The sequence below is a fragment of the Mobula hypostoma genome, chromosome 8 (genome assembly GCF_963921235.1).
Source record: "Mobula hypostoma chromosome 8, sMobHyp1.1, whole genome shotgun sequence".
Taxonomy (NCBI): domain Eukaryota; kingdom Metazoa; phylum Chordata; class Chondrichthyes; order Myliobatiformes; family Myliobatidae; genus Mobula; species Mobula hypostoma.
In genome coordinates, this window is record NC_086104.1 from 95,399,883 (window position 1) to 95,419,486 (window position 19,604).

General features: G+C 44.7%; 1 protein-coding gene across 1 annotated transcript in view; it reads right to left on the bottom strand.

Annotated features, from left to right (window-relative positions):
* snx5 (sorting nexin 5) overlaps nucleotides 1–19,604 on the bottom strand; it is a 76,602-nt gene that overhangs the window by 11,513 nt on the left and 45,485 nt on the right. Inside the window, exons 3-9 of the mRNA XM_063056392.1 lie at nucleotides 18,100–18,210; nucleotides 16,476–16,597; nucleotides 13,211–13,334; nucleotides 8,458–8,553; nucleotides 5,552–5,657; nucleotides 5,352–5,427; nucleotides 4,030–4,069 (exon numbers count right to left, since the gene is read on the bottom strand). Of these exons, the coding sequence (XP_062912462.1) occupies nucleotides 4,030–4,069; nucleotides 5,352–5,427; nucleotides 5,552–5,657; nucleotides 8,458–8,553; nucleotides 13,211–13,334; nucleotides 16,476–16,597; nucleotides 18,100–18,210 (675 nt within the window). The remainder of the gene's footprint in view (nucleotides 1–4,029; nucleotides 4,070–5,351; nucleotides 5,428–5,551; nucleotides 5,658–8,457; nucleotides 8,554–13,210; nucleotides 13,335–16,475; nucleotides 16,598–18,099; nucleotides 18,211–19,604) is intronic.

Consider the following 19,604-nt stretch of genomic DNA (forward strand, 5'->3'; position numbering starts at 1 on the left):
GACTTTTCAGCACGGTTAGCCAAAAAGTTAATTTTTTTTCCTGAAGTTGACTTAGTTAGGGGCCATATGCTCAGAGGGGACATTCCCAAAACAGAAATTGAACAAGAGGTTTAATTTCTTGTTTTAGTTCCACAGATTCTTCCTCTTCTCGTTTTCCTTCCATCTTTTGGTCTCTAAGTTTCTGAATATGCAGTTTGGGTTGAAAAATGCAGCACAGACCTTCCAACGGCTGATGGGCTCTGTATCAAAAGACTCCTTTTGTTTACCTGGATAACATACCTGCTGCCAGTGCATCCAAATCCAAACACACATCGTATCTCCGCACACTTTGAGCACTGAAGCCAACGCGGGTTGATTAGCAACCCTGCTAAATGCCAGTTTGGGTCGTCAACCATTGACTTTCTCACCCATCGCATCTCTGCAGAAGGTGCAAACCCCTCCCATCAAAAGTCTCCGCTATTATGGATTTCCCACCACCCCTCACTACTAACTACAGGAGATTTTAGGTATGGTGAATTCCTATCACCACTTCATTCCACGAACTGAACTTATGCCACCCCACCCCCGTAACATAGATACATAGAAAACCTACAGCACATTACAGGCCCTTCGGCCCACAAAGCTGTGCTGAATATGTCCCTACCTTAGAACTACCTAGGCTTTACCCATAGCCCTCTGTTTTTCTAGGCCTCATGTAGCCATCCAAGAGTCTCTTAAAAGACCCTATCGTTTCCACCTCCGCCGCCACCGCCGACAGCCCATTCCACACACTCACCACTCTCTGCGTAAAAAAACTTACCCCTGACATCTCCTCTGTACCTGCTTCCAAGCATCTTAAAATTATGCCCTCTCATGTTAGCCATTTCAGCCCTGGGAAAAAGCCTCTGACTATCCACACAATCAATGCCTCTCATCATCTTATACACCTCTATCAGGTCACCTCTCACCCTCTGTCGCTCCAAGGAGAAAAGGCCAAATTCACTGAACCTATTCTCATAAGGCATGTTCTTCAATCCAGGCAACATCCTCGTAAATCTCCTCTGCACCCTTATAGTGTGCTTAAAGGCAATTCCCCTAATCAAGTGTCTGACTGGTCGGCAGACATGACCAGAGCATTTGAGGACACCAAACGAGTTCTATCCAACACAACTCTGCTGGTGCATCCGCTCCCTAATGCACTTACAGCCATCACTATTGGAGCCTCGGACTGCGCTGTGGGTACCACGTGTGAACAGTTGGTTGGAAGCGTGTGACAGCGACTTGCCGTCTTCAGCTGGCAGCTCCGTCCCCACGAAAGGAAGTACAGCACTTTTGACCGCAAGCTTCTCGATCTCAATCTGGCTGTCTGCCATTTTCGTTTTCTTCGAGGGGGTCATTTCACAGCGTTCGTTGACCACAAACTCCTCGCACACGTGATAGCCAAAATATCAGAGCCTAGGTCTGCAACACCACCTGGCCTACATATCAAAATTCACAACTAATATACAACATATCAAGGGGAAAAATAATACCATGGCTGACTGAGTCATTGAGGCCTACACATAGGGGCTGGCCATGCTGCATGGCAGCCGACCAAACTACTGGCTCATAATTCCAGGGGAGATTGTGCAGGGTAAAGTAATTGGTGGAAACTTACATATTTCACAACCACCAACATTGAGTTGGGGTTCACTTTCACAGCCATTGTCGGACGTGAAGGTTTCTACGAACTTTATGTTCTACATTTGGTTGACAATGAAGTTAGTTATGTTTTCGCTTAAACTTAAAATGCCTCCTGCCATTTTGTTTCTGTAAATTTACAGCAGCATAAAGTTGCTGCAAAATCATTTTTCTCCTCCCAATTTCAGATAAAGACCAGAACTACCCCTGTTACTGCATACCCTGTTACCGTGGCTACCCAATGTAGATGCAAGCTAACCAAGTAATTATTTACCCTTAAACCGTTAGAAAACTATCCCACTAAATTGACCTGTTGAAAAACAGAATCTAAGGCTGCTGAAGCAGAGGACTGCCTCCCCTCCCCGTACTGACCGCACGTTTCCCCAAAGCATCAGGCATGCAAATGCGAATTAGCTACAAGTCTAATTTTTGCCTCAACTTGGTGAATTTGAGCAAATGTATTTCAAATTAATGTTAAGTGATCCAGTTGGAAGGAGTTGCTCCATTGATAAAGGAAGGTCATGACAGACTCAGCCAGCCTCAGACTGGGGACTGCGATACCTACTCTGGGTGCCACCCCAAGCAAAGTGATACACAAGCTATTGGCAAGCAGAATAACCAGCACAACAGCGCTTTCTTAAGAATTTGCACAGATTTGGCATGTCACCCAGTACTCTGGAGAGTATTCTAACTGGATGCATCATGGCTCGGTACAGAAACACCGATGCCCAGCATTGAAGCGTCTACAAAACGTGCTGAATGCGGCCCAGTCCATTCCTGGCAAAGCCCTCCCCATCGTTGAGCACATTTTCATGGAGCGCTACCACAAGAAAGCACCACCCATCATCAAGGACCCCGACCATCCAGACCATGCTCTCTTCTCACTGCTGCCATTGGGGAGGAGGTACAGGTTCCACAGCACCGGGTTCAGGAACAGTTATTACCCTTCAACCATCAGGGTCCTGAACCAGTGTGGATAACTTCACTCACCTCAACTCTGAACTGATTCCACAACCTACAGACTCACTTTCAAGGGCTCAAGTCAAGTTCTCAGTACTATTTTTGTTATAATTTCTTACGGAATGGTTTATCCTCTTTTGCACATTGGATGTTTGTCAGTATTTGCTACTTATAGACTTGGAACAGCCTTTCTGCTTAACATTTGGTAGGTAGCGATTAGGGAATGCTAGGATAGATATCAAGGCACACAAAATTGGGGGGTTAATTTCGAGACAAGGCATTTTTGTTGCCCTACTTGAGCAGATCCTCCTAGGTTGGCCTTTCCTGGTACAATTTTAATTTTTGTCCAGGAGGGCCAAGAGGAGGGACCTTTTAGAGTGAGTTTTGGGGTAGATGATTCATTTACACTTAAATGACTTTGGCCACCAGTCTTCTGTTTGACAAAGTACTGTGGATTGAGTTCACAACAATGCATTTCCTAAAAGCTGTGAATATCGGAATACTAGCCAGAAGCTGTGCATGGAAGTGTGAGTTTACAGGCAGTTTTGAAGACAGCCTTATCTATACTTTATAAATATTAATTGTTCTCTATGTTAGCATGTAAAATACCAAATAAATGTATTATGGATTTAACTTGCACTCCTAAGGGCTGTGAGTACCAACCCAGAAATGTTGGCGTCAGGAGGAAAGGATGAAGTCAGAAGGTGTGAAGCTTTGTATGTAGCTTCAAAAGAAAGCATTGTCTATTAACTTTGTAAATAGCGATTGCCTTTGTGTTTAGCATATAAATAGAGCCCACATTGGGCCGGCAGACCTTTCTACCAAAAGCATCTCCGTCCGTATGATGCCTGCTGTACCTTGTTGTCTCAAATAAAGAAGCTGCTTTGTATCTACCAGTGACTGTCTCTCCGGTGAATTCATCCACAGCACAACAATAACTTTACTTTGAATTGATTCCAGAGAGTAATGATTGATCGGTCTGTGTTGGGCACAGTTACAGCCGGCACAGATTCTCCACGAGGACACTGAAGGACCCAGAGCCACATGGCTCTTGTCCCCATGCTCCAGAACAACACTAATACGCTGGGGTGCTCCGATCTTTACACCGATAACGTAGCAGTTAGTGTGGGATTAATACAGTGCCGGCTGTAAGATTGCGGTTCAATTCCTGCCACTGTCCGTAAGGAGTTTGCACATTCTCCCGTGAGACTGCATGGGTTTCCTCCCAAAGTCCAAAGATGCACTAGTCAGCTGTGGCTACACTAAGTTTGTGCCAGAAGCATTGCGACACTTTGTGGAGCCCGGCACAAATGATGCATTTCACGGTATGCTTCAATGCTTTGACATTATAAATGAAACAATTTCTATCTGCCCTTTTCTCATTTAGTACTTAAAAGAATCCAGACTTACCCTAAGCTTTTCGAACAACTCAGCAAGTTTTACGTAGTGACTGGAAAATTAAAAAGAAAAGCTTTGAGTTAAACAATGGCTTCAGGCTCCCTGCTTGATTTCTCTTCAGGAGCAGTCAGTGTGGCCTGGGGATCCCAAGAGGGGGCATAAACATGGAAACGAAGGCAAGGTAGAGTTGGCCTGCATCCTAGCGCTTCGCCAGCTGCAACGCACCCCTTGTACAAAACGTACTGTAGTAACCTGTCGAAGCATCTGATGGGACTGCCCAATTCACCACCTGGAGGTGACTGCAGACAGCAGCATCTCTGTACAACACACCGCTCCCTGTCTGGCCGTGTATCCCCACAGTCCATTCCAATTCAGGAGCCTCGGGGCAAATCCGTTGTCATACAGACTTCGGAGGCTTACCAGGCACTAAGGGTTTGTACCATCTCCCCGTGACCGCGTGGGTTTCCTCCAGGTGCTCTGGTTTCCTCCCACGTTCCAAAAATGTACGATTAGAATGAGTGAGTTTTGGCATGCTACGTTGACTCCAGAGGTGTGGTGACACTTGCGGACTGTGTTGACCATTGACACAAGTGATACGTTTCACTGCCCGTTTTGATGTACCTGTGACAAATTTTCATCTTTAAAAGCACCAGCAAAACCCACATCCAGGGAGGTCCATCTCTACTGTTGGGAATCCCACAAGACCATAAAGCATAGTAGCAGAATTAGGCCATTTGGCCCATTGAGTCTATTTCACCATTCTATCATAGCTGATTTATTATCCCTCCCAACCCCATTCTCCTGTCTTCTCCCTATAACCTTTGACGCCCTTTCTAATGAAGAACCTATCAACTGTTTTAAATATATTTAATGATGGGGCCTCCACGGCCATCTGAGGTAATGACTGCTGCAGACTCACCACCTTCTGGTTAAAGAAATTTCTCCTCATCTCTGTTCTAAAGGGATCTCTTTAAATTCTGGGGCTGTGCCCTCTGGTCCTAGACTCCCCCACTACAGGAAACATCTCCACAGCCACTCTGTCTTGGCCTTTCAACATTCAATAAGTTTCAGTGAGATCCCTTCTCATTCTACGAGGCTCCACCAAGTACAGGCCCAGAGCCACCCAATGTTCATCTCGTTAACTCTTTCATTCCTGGCATCAGTCTCACGAACCTCCTCTGGACCCTCTCCAATGCTAGCACATCCTTTCTTAGATAAACTGCTCACCATATTCCAAATGGGGTCCGATAAAGCCTCAACATTACATCCTTGCTTTGATATTTTAGTCCTAGAAGGAAAAAGCACAACCAGTGTGTGTACATGGAAGTACTTACTTGGTCAAGGGAGACTTTGCTTCCGCACTAAGCTCGTTGAAGGAGGCAGATAAGTGAATGTAATCATCAGCGACATCTGAGAGAAACAGATACAGCTTCCATCAACTCAAAAATAAGTACTTGTGTTTTATTTAATATAACAATGTATTTGCTACTATTGGTCAAACACCATTAATTGCAGCTGGCCAATCTGAACTTACTTTTGTGAGTTTTTGTCATTTTTTCTGCTTTTAGTGCAGTGTCTTTAATTTTGGTTCCATACTCTACAAGGAACATCTTCTCGTGTTCAAAAAATTCATCAACATCCTGCACAAGATCAGAGTTATAAAAAGTTACTTTGAGCACAAGTTTAAACATTATGAAAGGTCGCTAGCCCAACCTACCTGCCCCACACAAGCAGCCTTCCAGCTTGGCTCTTTAAGTTTTTTTTTTAAATCCCTTCCTCCCTCATGTACTTATCCAAGTTATCCAATATACAAACCCCATTTCCAGAAAAGTTGGGATACTTTCCAAAATGCAATAAAAAACAAAAATCTGTGATATGTTAATTCACATGAACCTTTATTTAACTGACAAAAGTACAAAGAAAAGATTTTCAATAGTTTTACTGACCAACTTTAATTGCATTTTGTAAATATACACAAATTTAGAATTTGATGACTGCAACACACTCAACAAAAGTTGGGAGAGAGTTAAAATAAGATTGAAAAGTGCACAGAATATTCAAGTAACACCAGTTTGGAAGACTCCACATTAAGCAGGCTAATTGGTAGCAGGTGAGGTATCATGACTGGGTATAAAAGTAGCATCCATCAAAGGCTCAGTCTTTGCCAGCAAGGATGGGTCATGGCTCACCCCTTTGTGGCAAAATTTGTGAGATAATTGTTAGTCAGTTCAAAAGGAACATTTCTCAACACAAGATTGCAGAGAATTTAGGTCTTTCAACATCTACAGTACATAATATTGTGAAAAGATTCAGAGAATTCAGAGACATCTCAGTGCGTAAAGGGCAAGGTCGGAAATCACTGTTGAATGCGCGTGATCTTCGAGCCCTCAGGTGGCACTGCTTAAGAAACCGTCATGCTACTGTAACAATTATAGCCACCTGGGCTCGGGAGTACTTCGGAAAGCCATTATCACTCAACACAGTCCGTCGCTGCATCCAGAAATGCAACTTGAAACTGTATTACGCAAGGAGGAAGCCATACATCAACTCTATGCAGAAACGCCAGTGAGTTCTCTGGGCCCGAGCTCATCTCAGATGGACTGAAAGACTGTGGAACCGTGTGCTGTGGTCAGATGAGTCCACAGTTCAGCTAGTTTTTGGAAAAAACGGGCATCGAGTTCTCCGTGCCAAAGATGAAAACGACCATCCAGATTGTTATCAGCAAAAGGTGCAAAAGCCAGCATTTGTGATGGTATGGGGGTGCATCAGTGCCCACGGCATGGGTGAGTTGCATGTATGTGAAGGTACCATTGACTCTGAGGTGTATATTAGGATTTTAGAGAGACATATGTTGCCATCAAGGCGACGTCTCTTCCTGGGACGTCCATGCTTATTTCAGCAGGACAATGCCAGACCACATTCTGCACGGGCTACAACAGTGTGGCTTTGTAGACACAGAGTGTGTGTGCTTGACTGGCCTGCTGCCAGTCCAGTTCTATCTCCTATTGAAAATGTATGGTGCATCATGAAGAGGAGAATCAGACAACGGAGACCACGGACTGTTGAGCAGCTGAAGTCTTATATCAAGCAATAATGGACAAAATTTCCAATTGCAAATCTACTACAATTAGTATCCTCGGTTCCAAAACGATTAAAAAGTGTTATTAAAAGGAAAGGTGATGTAACACAATGGTAAACATGCCTCTGTCCCAACTTTTGTTGAGTGTGTTGCAGCCATCAAATTCTAAATTTGTGTATGTTTACAGAATACAATTAAGTTGGTCAGTAAAACTATTGAAAATCTTTTCTTTGTACTTTTGTCAGTTAAATAAAGGTTCACGTGAATTAATATATCACAGATTTTTGTTTTTATTGCATTTTGGAAACTATCCCAACTTTTCTGGAAATGGGGTTTGTAGACATAACATTCAAGTAAAACCATATCCTGGCAAGTTCTTTATTCTTGCAGCTACCACCAGGCAAGAGGCACAGCAGTCCGAAGTCCCACACCACCATGTTCAAGAGCAGTTGCTTCCCTTTGACTGTTCAGTGTTTGACCCAACTTTAATCACTACCTCAGTATAGCAACACTCTGACCACTTCAATCACCTTGCACTACAATGGAATTGTTTGTGAATGGAGCCAAGATGGTGCTCAGCTGGGGCCTAAGTGAACGGTCAACAATCTCCTCTCGGTCAACGCCTCTCACACACGCTTGCTTCGTTCCCTCTATCCTTCAGCATCCACAGCTTCAGGTTTGCTGGATTTCTAACCTCTCCAGCTCTTCGACCTAACACAGTGACTCTGCCTTTCTCTGCAGACGCTGCCTGACACGTTGTCCCCAAAACTCGCTCCATTTACAAATTCCTGCTTTCCACCACTTTAAATCTTGCCTAAATCCCAAATTCACAAATGTTTCTTCTGCAAACAGAAGTGTCCACGATGAGGCCACTCTCAGGTTGGAGGAACAGCACCTCATTTTCCATCTGGGTAGCCTCCCACCTTACAGCATGAATATCAATTTCTCTTAACTTCCAGTAATTTCTCCTCCCTCCCCTTCTCCTTTCTCTGTCCTGGCTCCCCTCTTACCCCTCCGTCTCACCTGCTCAACCTCCCTCTGGTGCCTCTCCTCCTCCACTTTCTCCCACAGTCCATTCTTCTCTATTAATTCCTCCTCCTTCACTACCTATCACAATCCAGTTTCTCACTTCATCCCATTTACCTATCGCCTGCCATTTTGTATTCCTTCCCCACCCTTCTATTCTGGCTTCTTCCGCCTTCGCTTCCAGCCCCAAAGGGTCTTGACCCGAGATGTTGACCGTTTATTCTCCTCCATGGATGCTGCCTGACCTGCTGAGCTCCTCCAGGTGGGGTGTGGGCACGCGCGTGTATTACTCTTTGATTTCCGACATCTGCAGAACTTTGAGAGTGTCCAGTTACCTTGGCCCCAGAGACAAGGACTTCATCAGCAGTCTTCATCATGCTCTTTAAAAAGCCACCAAACATCTCCTTAGTATTTTTCCTGCGGACACTCAGCTGAAGAGGAAAGAAGAGAGGCAGATTAATTGACGAGTCCTTTTTTTTTTAAAAAAAGAGGGTACTTCTCTTTCCTAAAGAGAACACCAAACACTTTACGGGGAAACAGCTGAAGGTGCCACTATTTGGTTCCATTCCATTCTTACAGATGGCCACATGTCGTTCCCCCACCACCTCATAAATGGGAGTGTGCACAAAAATCCACTCGATATGGTAACAATACCTTCACCGTAATGTAATGAATGACATCAAATCACCCAAGATACAAGAAAGAAGAGTTACTAACCGTAGAGCAGGAGTGTGAGCAGTTTTGCCATCTGTAGGGATGAGCGCACGAGTGAAAGGGCTTTTGAATCCGGTATTGTTGGTTTTCACGCCTATAGTACTGTGCAAACGTCTCAGACGGGTACATAGCACTAGGGTGCCCGAGGCTTCTGCACAGTACTGTAATAATGTTACATTTTGCACAGTAACATAATAATGTTGTTTTGTACTGTACTGCTGCCACAAGAAAACAAGTTTCATGACGTATGTGAGTGATGATAAACCTGATTCTGATATGGGTCTCTATTGTGGACTGACAGTGGGAAGGGGACAGGGAGAGGGATCATGGTTGGGAAAAGGGGAAGGGAGAGGGGAGGGAGTGGGAAGCACCAGAGAGATATTATGCAAAGATCAATAAACCAATTGTTTGGATTCAAGTGACCTTGTCTGGTGTCTCAGGGCTGGGTGTGTCTGCACCTGCACCAACTCTACCCCCCACTCCTCCACCGCCCCAGGACCTCCCCGCCATCAGTCCCACACCCCTCCTGTGACACCCCACCCTCACCATTCCCAACATCCTTTGCTCCCGCCAGATTTACAAACTTGTTCTCCGCTCCACCCTGACAACTGCACTACTGTGCAAGAGTCTTAGGCACCATAGCTATACATGTGTCAAAATCTTCTGCACAGTTCTGTATGTTGGGTGTCTGTAACCGAAGACCATACAGGCTAGTAAGTTGTTCAGATGCTAAGCTGGCGTTGGAAGCATGCTGCCCTCGCAGGCTGTGCCCAGCACATCCTCGAACTGTGATGGCCATTGATGCAAGCTATACATTTCAACATACGTGTGACAAATAAAATGAATCTTTACCTCTACCTGGATTTTGCTCAAGCCGAACTGTGTCCTATCCACAATTTATTCTATGATTTGCCACAGCAAAGAGCAACAGGACTGCACCTGCTCTTGGATGCATGAGGCCATTTGACCCATTGTGCCTGTGCTAGCTCAGAAAGCTGCCCATTTACCCCACATTTGCTCTCCTTCGCTCTGCAATCCTTTTTTCCATAAAGAACCCAAAGCGACTGTACCCATCAGAATTGCAACAAATCATTGAGCTAGTTTGCTCACACATCTAATTCCTTTTGCCAATTACTGCAAGGATCATCTATCTTGTTACCGCTGGGTAGTTTCTATTCATTTACTCCCATCAAATCTCCTCTCAACCTTCTCTGCCTCAATGACCCCCAATTCAGCTTCCCTACAACCCCTTTCCCATCTCTCTGAACTTATCTGCGGTTTTCCCCAAGCCCTTGGCGTTGTTTTTCAATCTGATGACCAGAATAGAATGAAGAACTCTATAAGTTAGTGATTTAACCAGAAACTGCCTCGTCTTGCTTCTCATGTTCTGCTTTTACATCCACTGCATTAATTTTTCAGCCACCGCTCACAGCCCATCAACACCAGGTCTAGAAATGTAGCAATCACCAGGGAAGTTAGAAATGAGGCCTTGCACCTCAAGTTCTGCTCAGTTCTGGTAACTGGCTCCCAGGTGACCCTACTGGAGAATAATTTCCTTCACACCCACTTCCTCTCCCTCAGCCAACGCTGAATCGAAGTACTGAAGTTCCTTCAATCGTACAGCTTTGGAACCCTATCATGATCTACACTCAGTGGCTACTTTATTCGACACCTGCTCGTTAATGTAATATCTAATCAGCCAATCATGTGGCAGCAACTCAATGTATAAAAGCATGCAGACATGGTCAAGAGGTTCAGCTGTTCAGACCAAATATCAGAACAGGGAAGAAATGTGACCTAAGTGACTTTGACCATGGAATGATTGCTGGTGCCAGACAGGGTGGTTTGAGTATCTCAGAAACAGCTGATCTCCTGTCATTTTCACACATAACACTAGAGTTTGCAGAGAATGGTGTGAAAAGCAAAAAAAAAAAAAAAATCCAATGAGTGGCAGCTCTGTGGGTGAAAACATCTTGATAATGAAAGAGATCGGAGGAGAATGGCCAGGCTTGTTCAAGCTGAGAGGAAGGCGACAGTAGCTCAAATAACCACACGTTACAACAGTGGCGTGCAAAAACGCATCTCTGAACGCACACTTTGAACCTTGAAGTGGACAGGCTACAGCAGCAGAAGACCACGAATATACATTTTAGGCAACACACATAAAAGTTGCTGGTGAACACAGCAGGCCAGGCAGCATCTCTAGGAAGAGGTACAGTCGACGTTTCAGGCCGAGACCCTTCGTCAGGACTAACTGAAAGAAGAGCTAATAAGAGATTTGAAAGTTGGAGGGAGAGGGGGAGATCCGAAATGATAGGAGAAGACAGGAGGGGGAGGGATGGAGCCAAGAGCTGGACAGGTGATAGGCAAAAGGGATATGAGAGGATCATGGGACAGGAGGCCCAGGGAGAAAGAAAGGTGGAGGGGGGGACAGCCCAGAGGATGGGCAAGGAGTATAGTGAGAGGGACAGAGGGAGAAAAAGCAGAGAGAGGAAGAATATATACACACACACACATAAAATAAATAAATAACGGATGGGGTACGAGGGGGAGGTGGGGCATTAACGGAAGTTAGAGAAGTCAATGTTCATGCCATCAGGTTGGAGGCTACCCAGACGGAATATAAGATGTTGTTCCTCCAACCTGAGTGTGGCTTCATCTTTACAGTAGAGGAGGCCGTGGATGGACATATCAGAATGGGAATGGGATGTGGAATTATAATGTGTGGCCACTGGGAGATCCTGCTTTCTCTGGCAGACAGAGCGTAGATGTTCAGGGAAACAGTCTCCCAGTCTCTATTTTAGGAACAGCTTCTTCCTCTTTTCCATCAGATTTCTGAACAGACAATGAACCAACTCATGAATACTACCTCTCTATTGTTCCTCTCTATTTACACAATTTATTCTTAAATATACATTTACTCTTGCAATTTATAATATTTTATGTGTATTGCACTGTACTGCTGCCACAAAACAATACATTTCACAACACATTGGTGATGGTAAACCTGATTCTGAACCGAGGAGTAAGGGATGAAGGGCAGACTGAATTGGGATTGGTTTGTTATTGTCACATGTACAGACATAGAAATGGGCTTGTTTTGCATTCTGTTCATGCAAATCAGTTCATTACACAGTGCATTGGAGCAGTGTGAAGTGAGACAAATACAGAACGTAGAATAAAATGCAACAAATACGGACGGAGTGAAATTCAATTAGACAATAAGGTGCAGGTCATAAAGGGGTTGATGGTGAGGTCAAGAGTGCATTTTGTCTCAGCACAGTGACCTGTCCGGACAGCTGAGAGGGGTCATTGGCTGCAGTCTACCATCACAGCAGGATTTCTAACCGCTCAAATTGGCCACGTTATTAGACGCAGGCAGGAGGTGCCTAATAAAGTGGCCGCTGATTACAGTTTCTAGGACAAAGCAGCTGGCAGGAAAACCCATTGCGGACATTACTCACCCAAATTGCCTTTTAAAACGGGGCTATCGAAACAAAAAAAAAACCCACACCATCTTAGAAGTTTCTTACTCCAGGCAGTTAATCTCATCAGCCATTCTAGTTAGGCCCCCCAAAACCCCCTTCGAACCATTACCCTCATCACTGCACTGTAAACACTTAAAGGCACTTCTTTTTATATTGTAAATACATCCCAGTACTTGAACACATATCTGCAATTCTATTTTTATACAATTCTTTATAATTGTTGAATGTTGTTGTTCTTTTGTTGTACGTCAAGCCCTGACCAACGTACCACATCAAATAACTAATACACAAATGTAAGTGGCAGATCTTGTACCAGGGAACCATTCAACATTGGAGGGGATGGATGGAGCTGGGAGATGAGTAAACCCTCCCTTCACCCCTCCTTGGTCTGCCTATCCACAACTGGACCAGCTACACAGGAATCTGCTGCCTCGTTACACTGCCTCCGAGCTCTAATACACATTCCCTGCAACGTTGATCCAGGACTCTGGACAAAATGAGGCAGCTATAGACTTCACATCTGTGATCTACTGCACCACATGACGTAGGAGCAGAATATGGCCATTCGGCCCATCAATTCTGCTCCGCCATTCTATCATGGTGGATTGATCACCACCCTCAACCCTTTTCTCCTGCCTTCTCTCCATAACCTTTGGCACCCTGACTAATCAAGAACCTATAAACCTCTGCTTTAAATATACACTATGACAGGAACTCCACCGCCATCTGTGGCAATGAATTCCACCCTCTGGCTGGAGAAATTCCTCCTCTCTGTTCTAAACAATGTCCTTCTATTCCGCAGGTTAAATTCCTGAAGACCAGACCGAAGGATCCCAGTTAGCCTCCCGCCGCAGGAGGATTGAAGAAAGAAAAATTCCTTACTTACATCCTGATCATATTCCAGAAAAACATGGAAGTTATGGTCGCTGGTCAGCACAGGGTGGCTTGCTAGTCGCTGGAGGAACACTTCATGGTTAGACACAGTCTTCTTAAAGACAGCCAGATACTCCCTGATCAACGAGACAAACGACGAACATCTCAGGAGACATTGTACTGCAACTACATCGCAGCAGCAATAAATACCATAACAGACGGCCGGCTAGGGAAATAAGCAAGCACTCATAACACAAAATATTAAATTCACCAGGCCACTCAACCCTAGAGCAACAATCTGCTTTAAAACAGACTGGCACCGCGATCAGAAACTGTTGAAGTCTAGTGTTCAATAAATTCATTCGGCTAATGCAATCCTGGTTGTTTCTGTGGGCATTAATCTCCCCGCGCCAACTCCCTCCCGCCGGGCAATAGTCTAACCCAGTGGTTCCCAAAGTGGGCAATATCACCCCCTGGGGGTGGTGGGAGTTTCTTGAGGGGCGATAAAGATAAAGATGGTGGTGGGGGGGGTTACTCAGCAAGAAGCGGGCAGCTGAGGGGATTACAGACTTAATTTATGAAATGAATTACTTATTATAAGCACTTGATTCTCAGTGCCTCATAATTGATTACAATGATCATGTAATCACCTCATCTCTTGCTAACCCACTAATCTCTTGGACTTTGCTCGAAGTTCACTAGGTTGTTGAAAAGCAAGGTGACACTTCTGTATTTGGCATATCATGGGTAATTGGGAATGAAGGAATGGTGTTGTTATTTCGGTGCATTATTGTTGCTCCCTACTGCAGTACAGTAGTAGCTAGTACAATTCCCGTACTCTTATCACACAGTGATACAATTCCTATGAATTAAGGTATGGTATTCAATGGAGTAAAGTTCAGAATCAGCCCTTTCCAATGGTCTTGACTGCATTTCTCTAGGCTACAGCCCAACCGAGATATCTCTGCCCCACCTTATATACCTTCAGGCAGAGAGTCAGGTTTTGCCTGAGCTATGATGACGTCAGAACTTTTCTCCTTTATTGATCACAGCGCTCAAGGTTGGACTTCAACAATAAGCGATTGACTGTGGCTGTTTACGCATAACAAAAATAGCAGAAGCAGATCAAATGAAAAGGTGTAGGCAGTATAGTGTGGAGTATCTACAATATGGGTTCATACCAGCACCAGGCAACCAAAAGCAGCCAATGTGCCTGTTGTGTAAAAAGGTTCTTTCAAGAGGCAATAAGACCATCCAGGCTCCTCGGGCATTTGAAGAGGATTCACTCTGATAAAGCAAACAAGAACTTGGCTTATCTTCTGTCACTTTGTGAAAATTTTCAGAAACAGAAAAAATGTGTTTGCCAGCATTTCAGTACAAAACAGCGATGGCTTGGTGCTTCACACAACATTTCATTGCTAAATCCAGGAAGACCCACACAACTGAAGAACTGATTCTACCAGCAGTAAGGGAGGTTCTGCACAAGTCACCAGACCAAATAATTAAAGCAATTCTATTCAGCGACAACTCTGTTCAAAGACAGATAGATGAAATGTTTGAGAATTTGGAAACACATTGTGCAACATAGTTAGGACAACAGAGTTGTCCCCTGTGGGGTTATTTCTTTTTTTTAAAAAAAAAAGCTATACCTAACATATTTTCCATTCCATTCAGTCATCTTGTCGCAAAAAAAAACAAGTTATTGACTGCACAAATCTTAAGATACTGTTATCACAGCAGCAAAGAAAATAAAGTCCCATGCTCTCAATTCTCAACTATTTGAAAAGCTTTGTATTGAAACTGAGGAACAGTTTGAACACTTGCTGTTACACAAAATCAGTCGCAAAAGGAAACTGCCTGAGATTCTTTTATCCGCACTTTGAAAGTGATAAAATTTGGAGCCTCCAATGCTTTATTCAGTAATCAACTCAAGAATGCTAGAAACGACATTGTTTATTTTATAGAATTATCAGTTTAATGAAATCAATCTTCAACTGCAAGGAAATGATATGAATCTTATCAAAGTCAAATCAGTCCTCTCCATATTTCTGTCCAAGTTAACCCTATTTAAATACAACTCTAGCTGTTGCAATCTTTTCAATTTTCCCAGCCTCCGAGTTGGGAAAGAAAGAATACCAGATAATGATCTTCAAGTATACTGTGCCCACCTGGGTGAGTTGCAAAAAGATATGTTAGACAGATTTCAGGATCTTCTCTCGATCCAAATTCCAGATTGGGTAATAAATCCACTCCTGAACACTTGTAATGAGGAATTAACAGGAAGAACAAACTGATCTCACTACAAAATTACTTGAAGCTGAAGTCAAGGTTAAAAGACTTTTGGCCGCAGAAAGATTTCTAAACGCTACGCTTCGCTGTGGAAAAAGGGCAAGATGTTTTTAATTGCCTTTTCAACATCATTATTAGTGGAGCACGGTTTCTGTGCAAATGCCCAACTTTGTTTCCACTGCAATGAAACAGCCAGCAAATTACTGAACGTGGGGATCTGAGACTCCTGAACAACATTCAGCCTGATGTTGAGAAGCTGATATCACTTCAAACACATCCGTCTCAGTGAAAGGTGAAAAAGCAATGAAATAATGAATAGTTGGATAATTAATGCACACTCTAAAACTGATGACATTTTTTTTACTGTAATTGAATAAATAATTTTAATTACAGTTTTAAACAGATTTGAAAAAGGGGGACTGTGGTCTGGGAAGAGGGGGAATGTGGTCTGGGACCAAGGGGCAGTAACCCAAAAATGTTTGGAAACCACTGGTCTAACCCCACCTCAACACTCCCTCTGGGCATTGGACTAAACCCTCCACACGACCCCCACCAGGCATTAGTCTAACCTCCTCCACTCACTGCCCCCCCCCCCAGGCATTAGTCTAAACCCTCCACACAACAGCCCCCAGGCATTAGTCTAAACCCGCCACACGACCCCCCCCCAGGCATTAGTCTAAACCCTCCACACAACCCCCCCCAGGCATTACTCTAAACCCTCCACACAACCCCCCCCTCCCAGGCATTAGTCTAAACCCTCCACACAACCCCCCAGGATTTAGTCTAAACCCTCCACATGACCTCTCTCCAGCCATTTGTCTAACTTCTCCATAGCCCTCCCCCCTCTCATCAGTTAACCCCTCCACAGCCCTCCCTCTGGGCATTAGTCTAACCCCAGTTCCTCGAGGAATTAGTCTAACCCCTCAACCTCTCAGCATCTTTGCCTGATGCCACAAGAAACCAGTGGATGCAATCTCCGGTCAGCTTACGCCTCGAGCTCTTGCTTCATTTTACTGAACTCCTCCTTCGTCATCGATCCTTCCCCTTCTCCCAGCTTCTGCATCTTTTCCCTCGCAACGTCGAAGTCAGGCCTCGCAGGCGCTGGAGGAATCTACCACGGTGTCAGCAGAGAAAGGACAGGAGTCAACTCAGCACAGGCCATCTTGAGTTCCATACCCATTCGGCCCGAGAACTACTGCTCTTCACATTATCCTCTTCACCCTGCACATACTTACCCAAGAACAAGTCCTTCCCCTGACCCCCATTTCTTTAAACCAGGGGGTCCCCGCCTGACCATTAGCCAAGGTTGACGGTTCAGGTTGGAAACCCCTACTTTGCGCTGCCTCTGATCTGGGCCGACATTTATGTGCCGGGCAGCACCTAATCAATTAGCTTGCTTATTTCGGCTTTTTTCTTAAAGATGTGCTGGGTGCGTTCCAGCTACCACTGCACCGCTGCATTCTTCGCGGCCCGGTATCGGTCCGCAGCCCGGAGGTTGGGGACCTCTGCTTTAGTGAGTGAAGAAATAGTTCCAATGTCACCCTTTGTATGCCCACATTCTCACTGGCATCAAACCCTTATACCACTTTAGCTCAAAACTGAACTTTCTGGAAAATCTCAGGTCAGGCTGCATCTATGGAAGGAGGAGCAGAGAACTGTAGAGAGAGAAAAAGAGTTAAAGATGTCATACTGGAAACCCAGATCAAAGTTCTGGGGATCCAACCTCAGAGAGTATTTCCACAGCTTTCTTTGTTTGAGATTTCCAACATCTGCAGTTTTATTTTTAATCTTCACTTCCAACTCCTCAATAAGAATTAACACTCAACCCACTAAACTCTAGAGCACTGGTGAAGTTTGCAGAAGACGATACAATTGAATCCCAAACTGGCATCATTTCTATACCTGCGATATATACCCACTCCAAAGGCAACATATCTCTGCCCATGTGTGGTAGCCAAAACAGAAAGTGGGGTTCCCTCACGCTCCGGGCAGCAGGAACATTTCATTTCCTGATTCACTGGGGCAGTGTGGAGAGAGGACAAATGAAGAGGAGGCTTACGAGGATTTCGGCTAGATTAGAGGCTTATGAAGTTGGGCAGCTTGGGTCGTATTCTCCGGAGTGGTGGAGACTTGATATAAAACCACAGGCTGAAATGTCTAATAGCAGAGGGCAAGGTGAGAGGGGCAAGTTCAAAGAGATATGCCCAGCATATTTTTTTAATGTAGGAAGTACACAGGTGGTGTGTGGCTAGGACGCACTGCCAGGAGTAGCAGTGGAGGCAAATACAATAGAGGCATTTAGGGGGCTGTTAGGTTGTCACACGAGTATGCAGAGAATGGAGGGATACGGACATTGTGAAGGTAGAAGGCATTAGTTCAGTTCAGTGCTTAATTAGTGTCACAAAATATGGTGGTCCATGGGGCTGTTTGCGTGCTGTACTGTTCTTATGTTCTAATTAAGCCCCCATCCCCCTCCCAAATGTTGGGCACCTATCCACCAGCTGTAGTGAGTCGCGTCTCAACTCCCAAACACACAGATCCTCGTGCACATTCGGTCGCGGAACGGACTGGCGGACAGAAGCCGTCGGCAGCTACGCGTTCTAGTCTACTCACAATAATCCCGGCGTATTCCTCATTCTCAACCAGGACGTCGTGCAGCCAGACAAAGTCCTCGTGCTGACGGATCACCGAGAAGTCAGCTTTCTTGAAGGACGGCAAGGTGGTCTGTACAAGGAGAAGATGAGCATCAGTACCTCGTTCTACCACACCATCCACATCCCCTCCCCCCCACCCTCGGCTTGATCCCAGCCCACTAGGTTTGGTGGGCAGGTCTCCCTCTGACCACAGGATGGGAGATCAGAGCAGCGAAGAGAAAGTACTGTAGAAAGCCGTTAATCCAGCACGCTCTGGGTCCGTGGAACTGGACAGATATTCTGTTATTAATATTCCATATTTAATTGAAACTAAAAACAGTAACATTCCACTGAACCCAGTACATTTAAAAGGAGTGCTGATAAGGGACCCAGGTCTTTTAAAAAGAGCACAGGAACCTGGACTAAAAGTGCATGGAGAATCGAGCCAACATCTAGTGAGCCAGATCTGCAACTTGAAAACGGAAGTAATGTGAATTTGTAGCATTGCAAGTATAATAAACAGTTTACTCTAGAAAAGCAATAGTTTCCTACCATTAATGAAATTGCTTCCTGCTGTAGTTTCCTGTCATTGCAAGTGTAAAGGACCACCTACCTGAGAGGTCTGCTCCAAAATGGTCCTGTAAAAAGCACCATTTCAATCGAACCCCAGGACCAACATACACACCTGCACCACCTATCCCGTGTAATACTCATGGGGCATCCTTAGGCCAGGCATCAGATACCACAAAAAGGCTGTAACATGCACTGAAGATCACTGTTATCCACACCACCCCAGGTCACTCAGAGGCAATAAGACCCGGAACGGCAACATAATCACTTCTACAGTTATATCAAAGTTTAAATGTTGAAGTAAATTTATTATCAAAGTATCATATACTAGCCTGAGATTCATTTTCTTGTGGAGATTCACAGTAGGTATAATGCAACACAATAGAATCAATGAGCAACTACTCACAAACCTCGTGCAAAAGATGACAAACTGTGCAAATAAAAGTAAGTACTAATAAACAATATTGAGAACATGAGCTGTATAGTCTGAGAGAGTGAGTCCATAGATTGTGGAATCAGTTCCGAGTTGAGGTGAGTGAAGTTACCCACACCAGTTCAGCAGCCTGACGGTTGAGGGGTGATAACTGCTCCTGAACCTGGTGGTGTGGGTCCTGAGGCTCCTGTACCTCCTTCCCGATGGCAGCAGTGAGAAGAGAGCGTGGGGGTCCTTGATAATGGATGTTGTCTCTCGTTCAAGTTCACTGTCATTCTTCAGTGCACGAGTGTAAAGGAGAACAAGGCGATTGTTACTCTGGATCCGATGCAGCAGCATAAGAAGCAATAAATAAATATAAAACAATTCTATAAAACACAATGTGCAAGTAACCGTAAAGTGCTGCACCAAACTGTAAGATTCTGGGACCTGTATCCTTACCATTATAACTTTAGGTGCCAGGAAACCAAGCTCATCTTCAT